This window comes from Megalobrama amblycephala, linkage group LG16 (genome assembly GCF_018812025.1).
Source record: "Megalobrama amblycephala isolate DHTTF-2021 linkage group LG16, ASM1881202v1, whole genome shotgun sequence".
NCBI classification, from domain to species: Eukaryota; Metazoa; Chordata; class Actinopteri; order Cypriniformes; family Xenocyprididae; genus Megalobrama; species Megalobrama amblycephala.
In genome coordinates, this window is record NC_063059.1 from 19755144 (window position 1) to 19770767 (window position 15624).

Genomic DNA, 15624 nt, shown 5'->3' on the forward strand with positions numbered 1-15624 from the left:
GGATGCGCCTGGCTCAGCCCTGTTCATTAACGCTGCTATATCGGGCTCCAGCTATCAGTGCAGGCTCGCAGCGAGCAAAAGGCATCACCGCACGCCTGCTCGCGACTGAAATTACAGCCGCCTCCAACGGCACACCAGAAAAGAACATTAAACCCAGAGAGACGCGCACCAACAGACCGAGCTGACAAGTAAATTGTTTCTGAAGCAGCAGGCAAAGGAATACGAGGAAAGGAGGGGGAATGAAAGGAAGGACGGTAAACAAGTGAGGAGAAGGAATCATTATGAACAGGAGTGTGAGGCAATAAAGAGGAAAATGGTTGAATAATAGGGTGATTCGGGGAGGTATCATCCTGGCTGATGTGAATTAGGGAGAGAAAGGCTAGAAACTGAAATACAGAGGGCCAAAACGAGATTTCGTTGCAGAAGTCGGTCATAATGAATTGTGGGAATAAACTATGCTTTACAGGGAACGTACATGCTGCAGCTAGTGATGAAGAAACTGATGACATGCTCACGAGGTTTCCCTAGATAAAACTGTATAGGATGAAGTGAAGCTTTAGAGGAATAATTCACCTACACATTAAATATTTGTCTTTATTAACAATATTACAAACCCATATGACTTTTTTGTGCTTTTTTCACTACACAGCAAAATCCCCAGAGTTAAATCAACTCTGCTCAGAGTACATATGGTCCCTATTAATAAGGCTGTGACTGAAGTCAGTTGTAGTTCTTGTTTTTTCTTATTTCTTCAGTGATTCTGCTTGTTAACAGCAGGTGTTCATCACTAATGCACAATCATTAATTAATTGCTTAATTATCTCATTAACTAACTCTGCTTCAGTGTTATTTTAACACTATTTAGAGAGGGACCATATGTACTGTGAACAGAGTTGATTTAACTCTGGGGATTTTGCTGTGTACCATTCAAAAGTTTGGGGTAATTTTGTTTAAAGAAATTAATAGTATTATTCAACAAGGATGCATTAAATTGATCAAAAGTGACAGTTCAGACATTTATAATGTTAGAAAAGATTTCTAGTTTAAATAAACATTTTTCTTTTGAACTTCTTAATCATTAAAGAATCCTGTAAAAAAAAGAATTGTTGGTTTAACTTTAAAAAAAGTAAGTTACCTGGTTGCCTTAAAATGTTGAGTTCATTGAAATTAGAAATTTGAGTTAATACAATAAAGGCAATTGGTTTAATCAATAGAAACTCAAAATATTATGTTATCTGAATCACATTAATTATTTATTTGACTAAAGAAATAATGTTGTGATAAATCATGAAAATAATTTTTTACAGTGTGGAAAAAAATGTGTATCACTGTTTTCACGAAAATATTAAGCAGCACAACTGTTTTCAACATTGATAATAATAAGAAATGTTTCTTGAGCAGCAAATCATATTATAATGATTTCTGAAGGATCATGTGACACTGAAGACTGGAGTAATGATGCTGAAAATTCAGCTTTGCATCACATGAATAAATTACATTTTTAAATATATTAAAATAGAAAACAGTTCTATTAAATTGAAATAATATTTCACAATATTAATGTTTTTGCTGTATTTTTATCAAATAAATGCAGCCTTAGTGAAAAGGCTGAATGAAAAGTGAAAGTAAAAAAAAGCAAAACGGAATTGGTTAATTTGATTCCATCCAACATGATTTATTTTGGAGACTGACAGACCTAGTCCCTATTTCATTTCATTACTGAATAAAAGCCAGGACAAAAAATTCATCTTCCAAGTCATGTGGGTTTACTACAACATGAGCCTAACTGAATTTTGGGGTGAACTGTCTCTTTAAATGCTCAGTAGTTTCATGTAGTCTCACACTATTAATGTATCCACTTCAATGCTCAAACTCATGATAAAAGGCACATAGGCAGAAGATAGCAGTCGCTCCTGACTGATGTCTGTCGTTTATCTTGAAATCCTCCTTTCGTTTAACATTATTCATCATTCACCTGAAATAGAGAGCCAGTTGATCTGACAATCCCTTGAATGGTGTCCATCACACAAACAGACAGTTCATCATATGACTGGAAAGACAGACGAGACGGGGAAAACACACCAGAGCCACGTGGGAAAAGCACATAAGCCCATAAGAGTCATGATTTTTTTTTGTGCAAGTGCTCCCATAAAAATAACTAGCTTTTTGAAAGTTCAGGTGCAATTAGTAGGCTTATGTGTCTATTCCACATAGCTTGGAAATAACCTGGGAATCCACATCAACACCTGGGAATAAAAGCACAAAACACAAGGCTCATGCAGGCTTACCTGGAACCAAAGGACCCTCCGAATGCTCTGACTGTACAAACTGCAGCAAAGTGAAAATGATGAGGACTGTGGTGCCTAACCATGTGACCTGCATGATTCTTACAGAGATGGCATCCCTGGTCGTCTTCAAGATTAATCTGGACAGACAAAGAGGAAAAGAAAGGAATTAAATGGTTGAAACCTCAAATTTTTGGACAAAATAATCGACAATTCAGTGAAACAATGATTATATTTATACATTAGCTTCAAAATATACCATAAATAAATAATAGTCAGAATTAGAGAGTACATTTTGTGATTCTGAAGACTGAAATATTAAAATCCCATTTTTTCCATGCACCAGACTTATTTGGATCAATGCTCAAGGCTGAAATGAGATCTCATACCCAGCAGTGCAAAATTAATCTAATATTAACTCTGATCAACCAAAATACAACTGCAAATAATAAAATAAAATAAAATAAAATGTTAAAAACTTCATTTTTTTTAAACAAAACTCTTAAAGGTTTTTGCAATATGCCTGTACCGAATGGCAATGAATAATAAAATTATATAAAATGATATATTAATAAATTACATTTTAACATAAAATAATAAAATTATATAAAATGATATATTAATAAATTACATTTTAACATAAAATAATAAAATTTTATATTTATATATATATATATATATATATATATATATATATATATATATATATATATATATATAATAAAATAATAAAATAATAAATAATTTTATTATTCATTGCCATTGAATAATAAAATTATATAAAATGATATATTAATAAATTACATTTTAACATAATATAATGTATAAATGTATTCTAAAATAAATAATAAATAATTTTATATATATATATATATATATATATATATATATATATATATATATATATATATATATATATATATATATATATATATATAAAAAAGACATCTGGTGTAGTGAAGACACACATACACTTCTACTTTTCTAAGAAACTTCCTAATTCAGTTTAATCATAATGGCTTGTTTGTGGTAGACACAGTAAGCTTGTTGACTGAAAGGCTTTATTCTACTCTTATCGTAGGATGCACAGTAAACATTCTCCCTGTCTCCATTTGGACCATTTCCTGGCCACAGAGCTGAAACCATAGCGGAGAGCTCTGCTATCTGATTGGAGCAACCAGCCGTCTCATTGTCACACTCGTACCTTATCATCCTTTATTTCCCGTAGTGTTCTGGCAGCCTGATTGAATTATTGTGCCTAACAATTGCATCATTTGCATGCCATGATGACAGACGCATTCGCTACAAACCGGACAATTGAGTGAGAGTTGCATTTATTTTCTGCTCTTGGCTTTTTCCTCATTCCCTCATTCATAAAACACTCAGGTCCACTTCCTCCAAGTATTCTGTGGTGGACACAGGAGGGTCGGATTGAATTCTTCCAGATAATTGTGTCAGATAGGCAGCCAAAAGCGTCTTTCACAAGCGATCAGATAAACACCCAATTACCAGCGGTGAGATGCCACTGTCGGCAGGGCAGAGGAGGTGCGCCGCACCAAGATGGCCTCCTCACCTGACACTCTACGGCAATAGATTTAGGCAGAGGAGACAGCTGAGAGTAATTATTCAATTCTGTTGATTAATGAATACAACCATTGAAGATAATGGAAGATTTATGTGTAGCACCTCCTCTTTCCAAATTACATGCACATGGATTGGGCCAATCAGCACCCAACAGACCAGAGTCTACAAAAATTTGTTTTCTACCCTGTTTTCTTCAGTTTGTCTTTGCAAACATGAGCAAGAATTGCATGTATAGTATGCAAAATGTAAACATCAGAATGTAAGTTATTTCAGAAGGTGAAATCAGAAATGTTTCAATGTTTCAATTCCAACCTTTATGAGGGTATGTTTACAACGACAATGATGTACTAAAAATGGACAAGTTTTTACTTTGCGTTTTTCGTGCACAGATGACAGTGTCGTCAAAACGATTCCCCGTTTACACAGATCAGCGAAAACTACTATAAATGCTGCATTCTGCTGCTAGGCCAGTAGTTGGCGATGTCTCTTTGTAAAGAACCATAAATATATATATATATATATATGCACACACACATATATGATCCTGGACCACAAAACCAGTCATAAGTCGCACAGGTAAATAGCCAACAATATGGGTCAAAATTATCGATTCTTCTTTTATGCCAAAAATCATTAGGATATTAAGTAAAGATCATGTTCCATGAAGATATTAAAGTAAAGTAAATTTACTTTTACTGACCAATATTTCTTTCTCAATATTTTGATTTGTCTGAATAATATTTTGTTCCAGAAATTTTAATCAATTTTACTGGTAGTCCACTGTATGAAGAATTTTTGGGTATTTACTTTACACAGTTTACTCTATTTTGCTATCCTCACTTACATAAATGAACTATAGTGTCCTGCACCAACTAGTAAAATATATATCAAAAATATAAAAAATGTCTGAATAATTTTTGGGGACCCACTTTATATTAAGTGGCCTTAACTACTATGTACTTACATTTAAATTAATAATTTGATACAATGCACTATTGTGTACGTACATGTTTTTACATTGTACTTATATCTTAAAAACACCTGCATGTAATTACATCTGTAATTAATTTCTGTAATTACATTTATAATTACACTGTTGACCCATCCCTTACACCTAACCCCCACCCTTAAACCTACCCATACCACCAAAGCTTTCCCTAACCTTACCCGTACCCCACCTCAATAGCAGCAAACGTGTTTTGCAATTCAATATGAACCCAATAAGTACATTGTACTTATTTTTTGATGTAAGTACTTAGTAGTTAAGGCCACTTAATATTAAGTGGGACCATTTTTGGTTTGACATATACATATATACACTATATTGCCAAAAGGTTTGGGACGCCTGCCTTTACGTGCACATGAACTTTAATGACATCCCATTCTAAATCTATAGGGTTTAATATGGAGTTGGCCCACCCTTTGCAGCTATTACAGCTTCAACTCTTCTGGGAAGGCTTTTCACAAGCTTTAGGAGTGTATTTATGTGACCATTCTTCTAGAAGAAGAGGAAAAAGAAAATTTGTGAGGTCAGGCACTGATGTTGAATGAGAAGGCCTGGCTCGCAGTCTCCCAAAGGTGTTCTATCGGGTTGAAGTCAAACTCCAGTGCAGGCCAGTCAAGTTCCTCCACACCAAACTCGCTCATCCATGTCTTTATGGACCTTGCTTTGTGCACTGGTGCACAGTCATGTTGGAACAGGAAGGGGCCATCCCCAAACTATTCCCACAAAGTTGGAAGCATGAAATTGTCCAAAATGTCTTGGTATGCAGAAGCATTAAGAGTTCCTTTCACTGGAACTAAGGGGCCAAGCCCAACCCCTGAAAAACAACCCCAAACTTTACACTTGGCACAATGCAGTCAGGCAAGTACCATTCTCCTGGCAACCGCCAAACCCAGACTCATCCATCGGATTGCCAGACAGAGAAGTGTGATTCGTCACTCCAGAGAACACGTCTCTGCTGCTCTAGAGTCCTTTGGCGGTGTGCTTTACACCACTGCATCCGATGCTTTGCATTGCACTTGGTGATGTAAGGCTTGGATGCAGCTGCTCAGCCATGGAAACCCATTCCATGAAGCTCTCTACTCACTGTTCTTGAGCTAATCTGAAGGCCACACAAAGTTTGGAGGTCTGTAGCTATTGACTCTGCAGAAAGTTGTTGACTTCTCCGCACTGTGTGCCTCAGTATGCGTTGACCCCGCTCTGTGATTTTATGTGGCCTTCCACTTCATGGCTGAGTTGCTGTTGTTCCCAATGGGTTCCACTTTGTTATGATACCACTAACAGTTGACCATGGAATATTTAGTAGTGAGGAAATTTCACGAATGGACTTATTGCACAGGTGGAAACCTATCACGGTACCACGCTTGAATTCACTGAGCTCCTGAGAGCGACCCATTCTTTCACAAATGTTTGTAGAAGCAGTCTGCATGCCTAGGTGCTTGATTTAATACACCTGTGGCTATGGAAGTGATTGGAACACCTGAATTCAATGATTTGGAGATGTGTCCCAATACTTGTGGCAATATGGTGTATGTATGTGTGTGTATGTATGTATATTGAAACGTGAACCTTTCATTGAACCCAGAATGTTCAAAATAGAGCACAATATTACTCAGAATATCGTGTTTGTCTCATCATGACAACAACCCTGTTACACATTGTATCGGAATTATAATAGTCATTGGAATCGGCCATTAAAGAATCCTTATCTCTCAATCACTATTCCACAACCAGACCCAAACCATACTGACTCAGTGTAAAACTCTGTGCTCAAATTGAAAAAACAGAGAAATGTACAACAACAAAAAAGATGAAGACATTTCAGTTTCCACAACAAGTGCTTTCTGAGGAAAAGTGCATGTCTTTTGGTGTTCCCGTCTCTTTTCTTCTTCTGCTTTTGGAGTTTCTTTGTTGTGTTGGGCGACGTGAACAAAGTCAAACACCCATACCGACCCTTCATGTACTGTTTTGAGGTTTGGCAAGACACTGACTAAACTGTCATTTCCTTTACACACTGCTTTCATTTCGAACATGACATGACACCATTTCCACATGAATAGGTCTTCTCACATCTCACGAGGGGCGTCTGGCGTGTTAAAGGTGGAGGCATATAGCAGGTAAATTATTGCAGGAAAGTGTTCAGAGGGCTCACAGAAATCAAATGCACTTCAAATTACCTCTGACAACACCCACTGTTCCTTTCAGCTTAATCTCTCGCCTTTCATCTTCCAATTTCTGCCTTTGGAGCTCCCTGTAACTTCAGCCCGGGGAGCCAGATGCTACGAGAGCTGGGGAGGGGAAGGAAAGAGAGACAGAGAGACGGAGAACAAAGAAAGATAAGGAAGAGATGGGCAGGAGGCTAATATTGCGTCGCACAATGGTATGCGATTGTTAGCCTAAAGAAAAACCAAAATCATCCTCTTATTTTCTTCATGGTCCAAATGGGAAGGCAGAATGATTTGGGCGAGGAAACAAAGATCCATAATATCACTATCATTAACGTCATCTTTGCCCAACGTTGGCTTTTCCCCATAGACCACCAGGCCTACTGGGAAGGTGGCTAGTGGTTCAATTAGCCTGACCAAGACCTTTTTTTTAAGGGAATAATGCAATGCGCCGACAGGAGTATGCAATGGCTGTGCAATCCATAAGGAGCAGAGCATTCTACAGTCACACGCTTACGTATTCAACCCCTGTTCATGCTCTAGAGCTACACTGTGCACTATCTGGACGACGCAGATGCCGTCCCCCGGGACTACAGCCAGGACAGTGAGTAAACACATATTCACCTATTGTTCATGATTTCCAGGCATTTCAGCAAAACCTCCAGCACTGCATTTCCACTGGCCATTCCTCCTCCCGGTTCATTAATTTGAAAGCATTCTGTGTGGATTGTGCACCATTTAAATCACATACTAGAGCCACGGCCTAGAGGTAAATACAAAAACTCCAACACAACCATGGGCACTTTAATTGAGAAGACTTTTAATATTACTGAATTTGAATTAAGATATTCAGGATAAAGGATTGTATTTTAAAAGGAAAAATCTGTCATTTTTGCACCATCACCATCAGAGTTGAAAAAAATCATGATTGGCTGACAATTAGTGTTCGGAAAACCAAACAGATAGTCTCATCCCAAATTCACAGCATTGGTGGAGTCAATGTTGCTGTGGGGTCAGAAAAACATTAAAGGGTTTGTTTAAGGGTTTGTTTAAAATAGTCCATGTGACTCCAGTGGTTCAACCTCTGGGAAAAAAATGTATTATTTACTTTAATTTGTTATTTACCACTATTAAAAACAATCTTTACAAAATATAAGGAGTGGTTGATTATTTCACTTTTCTAACTTTAGTTAGTGTGCAAAGTTACAATTCTCAAAGTTCAGTGCAAAGGGAGATATTTTCTTGTAAAGTATTCTTTAAGGACTACAACGAGCTTCTTCCTGGGTTGCTGACATCACTAACCATAACATTTTCATGGGGTGACGCCATGTTGGGTTGCTTTAGAGAAGAGGAAGAATTGTTATAGTTGAGTGTAGTTGCCATGTCTTCATTTTACGCTGGACTGCTTCATAAACGAGGGTCAATTCAATGATGGATTTGCACAAAATATTAACATGACGGCACATGCTAGTCAATGAGTTGAATAAACTCCACAGCAACTACATAAATTTATCCACTAACCATTCAGAAATGTCCAGTTGCATTCTATAACTTGTACCTTCTCACCGAGTCCCTCCATCAGTGTCCGACTCTGGTTTGAACAATGTAAGATTGAACACCGTTACTGACAATCGTCATTTTGGCTGCGTGAGATTCTCCAGCTTTGTTGTTGTTGAGCAACGGAAGCACAAGCTGTTAAAACTCTGCCCTCTTCTGGAAAGTCAAGTTCATTTTGCATTTAAAGGGACACACAAAAATGGCGTGTTTTTGCTCACACCCAATAGCGGCTAATTTGACATGATATAATAAATGACCCGTGGGGTATTTTGAGCTAAAACTTCACAGACACAATCTGGGGACACCAGAGACTTATATAACATCTTGTAAAAGGGGCATTATAGGTCCCCTTTAATTGAAAGTGGATTGAAAGTGATTAGATTTCATTAGAAATATCATCATTTGTGTTCTGAAGATGAACGAAAGTCTTACAGGGTTTGGAATGACATGAGGGTGAGTAATAACAGAAATTTCATTTTTGGGTGAACTACCCCTTAAAGTAGGCTTACAAGATAGAAACCTATACAAAACCCAACCTGGTCTCTTGACGAAAACATACCTGTGGGCACGTTTTCGCGAGTCGCGAAATACGCACCAATGAGTACATGTCGCTGCAGTTTCGCTCTGAAATGTTCATTGAGTGGCGCTAAAAGCGTGTTCTTTTTTTTTTTTTTTTGCCGGAGCAGATAATAGGGTGAATGCGGTACGTTTTTATAACGTTGCTTTTTAGACGAGTCGCCGCGGTTCTCGATTTGACATTTGCGCTCCGTTTCCTTTTAAAATAACGTCCCACCGACGCTACGCCTAAACCTACCCGATGGCGTTAACAAAAGCAAACGTGACGTAAGAAGCGTCCGCAATCGTACCGTTTTACAGCTCATTTAGAATCTCTCTTTTTTTGCCGTCAATCGCCTTTCACGGGATTCGTACCCAGGCGGGGGGGTTGGGAATTGACTCCTCGTCGTAAGTCCAACTCCGTATCGGCTGAGCTACCAGGCAAGCTTGGTTACGGCCAAAAAAAGCGAAACGTATAGAGCCGGAAAGTCCAAATCGGGCACTCCGGTAAGAAGCGTTTTGAAGTCGTAACATCATATTGCACAAGGAGACGCGAAAACGAGTCTTTATGAATCCATAATCCGACCCCAGCCATCATCGAAACCGTGTGTGAAAACGAGCCAAAGCGCCTATAGACGTTTTACCGGCCTCTAGCGTTCGTTTCTGTCGGAAACTGCAGCGAGACGTACGCACCGGTACGTAATTTTGTGTCTCGCGAAAACGTGCCCACGGGTACGTCTCTCCCATGAGACCAGGTTGACAAAACCCATACACACTTCTTACAAAGACTATGCTGAAATTCAGTGAATTTGAAGTAACATAAATAAATTCATAGGGTGTCAATTCTTAATTTTGCCCAACCCTGAAACGATCAACATGGGTCATTCACTATTTGATGTTTCATGTCCTCTCCCAACTATAGTATAACTTATTTTCTAATGTATTTAATTAGTAAGATCTGTAACCTCGATTAGTATATCTGAAAATCTAAAAGTGCTACAATGCAGTAAAACCCTTAAACAAGACGCTGGCATTAAATTTCCATGCACACTCTTCAACAAGCCCTCTGAATAAATATCAAACTGTTCGAACAAACACAATTTCATGCTCAGACATTCAGCCTTTCGATTATTGTAATCCGTTATCAGCATGTGAGGCCAGTGAAGCTCTCGCCTCAGCGTGCGGCTCGCGGGGCATGAAGATGAGTTTGAAGGTGGGGGGAGAAGCTTCTGCACTAGAGGTGCTGAATCATGTGCCACAACTAGTCTTGTGGCAAAAATTGCCCCTCAAAAAGCCTCCTGAACTGTTGAATAGACAAATTCAGATAGCGTGCTTCATTACATACTACAAACAGACCGTCGGTATCCATTGTGGGAGCGCAGTCAAGTGAAAAAGAAATGGAAAGGGAAAGAATGAGGCTTTGCCGCAGACGTGAGGACAATCTCCTTAAGTGACTGCTCAGCTGTTTTGCAGAGTCAATGTCATGTTTGTTATGGATAGCGCAGTTCGGCTTCCTCCACGCTGCTCCGCCCTCGTAAAGATGACGGACAGGGTTTTAAACGTCCTGTGTTTACAGTGCATTAATATTTCTGCCACTTCATTACAATAAAAGGATTAACCTGCAGCTTCGCCTTGCAGGAACGCCACACCGCCCTCTTCCTCTTAGTGTATATTACCTCCTGTCGGCCAGCAGGAGAGCACACACTAATCATGATGTGCTTGCACATGCTATGCGAACACACACACACACACACACACTCATTCTCATTCTCGAGCACCCATTTCTCACGCTCTCGCAGGACCGTGCAGAGAAAGATGGAAGAAGGGCAATGCGCTATGAATCTTGAGTGCAACCTAACACGGTGACAGGCCTTTGCTTAGAAAACCAAGGTCGGAGATGTCAACCTAGCTGAGAGAGTTTTAACTAAGGTTCAAACTATGGAAATGTTTTAGTGTTTTTTGCTAAGGCGAAGCATCTACTCTTGTTGCTCGAACTTGTTATAGACAAGAATGACAGCTCATATTGTGCTACTTGTTTGGAGAAGGTATGCTATTGTTTAAACAACCAGTCTTACCTAGCAGATGATATATACACTACAGTTCCAAATGTTTGACGTCTGCAAGATTCTTTTAAGAAAGAAATTTAGGCTTTACTTATATTCAGCAAGAATGCATTAAAAGATTAGTTCACTTCTGAATAAAAATTTCCTGATAATTTACTCACCCCCATGTCACCCAAGATGTTCATGTCTTTCTTTCTTCAGTCGAAAATAAATTAAGGTTTTTGAGGAAAACCTTCCTGGATTTTTCTCCATATAGTGGACATCAGTGGGGTTCACTGGGTTGAAGGTCCAAATTTCCTTGTTTGAGATCGTGTAGAGCCCTTTGAAGCTGCAGTGAAACTATAATTTTGACCTTCAACCCATTGGTAGCCATTGAAGTCCACTATATGGAGAAAAACCCTGGAATGTTTTCCTCAAAAACCTTAATTTCTTTTCAACTGAAGAAAGAAAGACATGAACATCTTGGATGACATAGGGGGTGAGTAAATTATCAGGAAATTTTAATTCTGAAGTGAATTAAGCCTTTAAAGGGTCATGACATGGATTTTTTTTTAATTATTATTTTACAATTTTCCTTGAGGTTCACTTATAATGTTCCTCCCAAAAAATACAAATATATGCAGAAAAATGATTATATTCAACCCTCATTCTGACCCTCTGTCCGAGATGATCACTTTTTAAGGGGCGGCTCCTTTAAAGCTTGTCAGTAAACGGCCACTGTTATGATTGGCTATCGTCCATTGCATAGGAAACAGTATCAACGCCCACCCGCTTTTGAACGCGAGTAAGTGTTTTGAAAACATTATCCAAATAAAACCATAATTTACAGACAAAGCATTATGAAATAATTTAATTACGGTTTGTGACGCAGCTGCTGTCAGATCCAATACAGTTGTCTGCATTCATCTGTCAACAAAAGTTTCTTTCCTAACCTTCCATTACACTGTGCCTCGTTTACAAAACAAAATGCTCCGAACAAACATAATCTTCTAGACACGAATCCAGGGACGCCATTAAAATAAACCATCAGCTTGTTTCTGATGCTGGAAATCTTCTGAAGTCAGGTACGGAAGCGCAATCGAGCTGTGTTGTCGGCAGACTCAAGTGTGTGGTTATGTCAGAAAGTGAATAAGCATCTGTATACTGTATCAGTGTAGACAGCATCAGTGATTATAATGGGTTCTATTTTCGTTTGACATAAGGCTCTCATCCAGTGTAGGAAAACATCAGCCGTTAAGCGACTGGATGTCAGTGGGCGGGGCCTATGTTTTGATTATGTAAAAATTATGTGTCGAAGTCTTGCTCTAGAGGCAGTCATATGCAAATGTATGTTCCCGTGTGACATAACAGGTCACCCAATATCAAAACAAGCCATTTTTGAAGCTTGATTAAAGAAATACTTTGTTCATAATGAGGAGGACTTTTTAAGCTATGAAACTTTCAAAATGTTTTAATGGTTTTTATGTCAAAAGATAAAGTCAAATTTGATTTCTCATGTCATGACACCTATAAATTTCTCAAAATCCACAGTCAAAATGTGTATATTGTTTAAAAAAAATCGATTCCAAATAAACACCGTTTCTTCTGAACCTTCTTTTTTGCTATTCCATTGATGAAGAGTGTAAAAAATGCATGAACTTGGATTGATAGCTAACTGCGTATGTTAACGTTTGGAACAAAGGACAGAAAGCATTTACAACATGACAGAGATTCAGCTCCATTTTTCAAAATTATAATTGTTTCACATGCAGATGTTTACATCTTGATTCAGCTTTTTTATTGCAGGAATAAATAATATTTTAAATTTATTAATTTTTAAATATACATTTATTTACATTTATATTTAAGTCAAAAAAAGTTATTGTTTTAACTGTATTTTTGATCAAATAAATGTGGCTTTGATGAGCATAAGAGACTTCTTTCAAAAACATTAATGAAAAAACAATTACTGACTTTTGAACGGTAGTGTATATTATGTTTATTTCTGAATTTATTACCTTTATTTTAGGGATGCACAGTATAGAGCTCTGGACATCATGTGACCCATTCTGTTTACACCACCATGCTGGCAGGCAAAAAACATAGGCCTGTATATAGCAAAACTTAATAGATTATACATAATAGATCCCTATAATGCCCCCGGGGTGCTTTTAACAAGTATCATTAAAGGAATGGATAGCTTTTCTGACCTGTAGTATCATAATATCTACAACTACATCAACTTTACCTCGTTCTACTCCGGAGACTCTCTTAAAAGCCTACCAAAACCTGGAGGGGTACAAATGGACACAATCTAATTTTGTGATGAATATTCAACTTTGGAGTCTGCCGGCTAAAACCTGCTTCGTCGACATTGGAAGGGGTAGTCAACTGTGTTGTTCGGTAACTTAATCGACCTTAGCTGTCCTTGTTTGTAGGTAGGTATCACTGTGAATACTGCAGACATCATGAATGTAGGGCTGGGCGATATATCGCATGCGATTGTCACGCGCAATTCGTCAGTAAAGCCGGTTCCCTGATTACCGCTAAATCGCCATCACCTGCTTTCAAATTGAGCTGCATTTAATAGACAGAGCCGTAGTTCACTGACAATCCACGCAATATCACGTTCATTATCGAAGGCGATTCATCTGCTATATGAACGCGATATTGCGTAGCTTGTCAGTGATCTACAGCTCTGTCTATTAAATGCCGCTCCATTTGAAAGCAGGTGATGGTGATTTAGCGGAAATCAGGGAACCGGCTTTACTGACGAAATGTGCGTGACAATCGCATGCAATATATCGCCTAGCTCTACATGAATGTCATTAAAATTTTAACCAGTTTAATATTTTGTTAAATTTTTATGGAGAAGTGTGTGAAAAATTGCGTTTTATGTTCGGTCACAATTGTGACCGGTGGGATAATGTGAAAATTCTTATACAGCCTATATCAGCCCAGTTATTTAACACATTTCAAAGAAACACTCCACTTTTTTTGAAAATAGGCTCATTTTCCAACTCTCCTAGAGTTAAACAGTTGAATTATACCGTTTTTGAATCCTTTTCAGCCGATCTCCGGGTCTGGCGGTACCACTTTTAGCATAGCTTAGCATAGTTCATTGAATCTGATTAGACCGTTAGCATCTCGCTCAAAAAATTGACCAAGTAGTTTTAATATTTTTCCTATTTAAAACTTGACTCTTCTGTAGTTACATCGTGTACCAAGACCAACGGAAAATGAAAAGTTGTGATTTTCTAGGCCGATAGGAACTATACTCTCATTCCAGCGTAATAACCAAGGAATTTTGCTGCCGTATAGGGTGCAGCAGGCGCAATGATATTACGCAGCGTCTCTCACAAATGTCTCCATGGTTGCAAGGCACGCTCCCTGTGCAAACAGGAGGTCACAGCCGCTGCGTAATATCATTGCGCCTGCTGCACCCATGGTACAGCATCTAAGTTCCTTGATTATGACGCCGGAATGAGAGTATAGTTCCTAGCCATATCGGCCTAGAAAATCGCAACTTTTCATTTTCCGTCGGTCTTAGTACACGATGAAACTACAGAAGAGTCAAGTTTTAAATAGGAAAAATATCAAAACTCTTTGGTCATTTTTGAGAGAGATGCTATTGGTCTCATCAGATTCAATGAACTATGCTAAGCTATGCTAAAAGTGGTACCGCCAGACCCGGAGATCGGCTGAATGGATTCGAAAACGATAAAACTCAACTGTTTAACTCTAGGGGAGTTGGAAAATGAGCCTATTTGCAAAAAAATGGAGTGTTCCTTCCTCTTTCATGTCATTTTAGGGTTACTATTAAACATAAAAACCCTTATACAACAGTTATCGGAATACTGAGATAAAACACACACAAAAAAAAAATAAAAATACAACCATCTGTTGTTTTGTTGTGTTGGTTAGCACGTTTTATTGCAGTGAACCATTTCAGTCGTCTATCAGAATCCTTAGGAATACGATAAAATGATTTCCCCTTTGCTTTTCCCTGCCTGTTCCAGCATCCTGGGGCACAACAGCTGTCCACCATGTTGAAATAGTAAAGTTTGTAAAGTCTAAACAGTCTGGTTTTAAATTATTGTTCGACCACTTTCGATACCAATGCTACAGCCGCTCTAGCGCTCTCCTGATGGCCTGCCAAAATGGTGGAGCTTAGATTGTGTGACGTCAACCTCCAGAGCTCTATATCAGTACTATTGCAGTTATTATTAATATTATGAATATTAATAATAATTGACATGGTACCAATACACTCATATAATTAATATCAATGAATAATTTAATACAACTGTTAAATGTAAACTTTAGCAAATCTCCAAATGAATATCCATTTTTTATACAGTACATTATATATTTGTACCATTTAAGACAGTTTTTTGTTTTTTTAATTGTCATTTTTATAGACAAACTAGTGC

General features: G+C 38.0%; 1 protein-coding gene across 1 annotated transcript in view; it reads right to left on the reverse strand.

Moving 5' to 3' along the window:
• Positions 1 to 15624, reverse strand: part of robo1 (roundabout, axon guidance receptor, homolog 1 (Drosophila)) — a 365788-nt gene that overhangs the window by 324063 nt on the left and 26101 nt on the right. The window contains 1 exon segment of the mRNA XM_048160983.1: positions 2289 to 2425. Within this exon segment, the coding sequence (XP_048016940.1) occupies positions 2289 to 2382 (94 nt within the window). The 5' untranslated portion in view covers positions 2383 to 2425.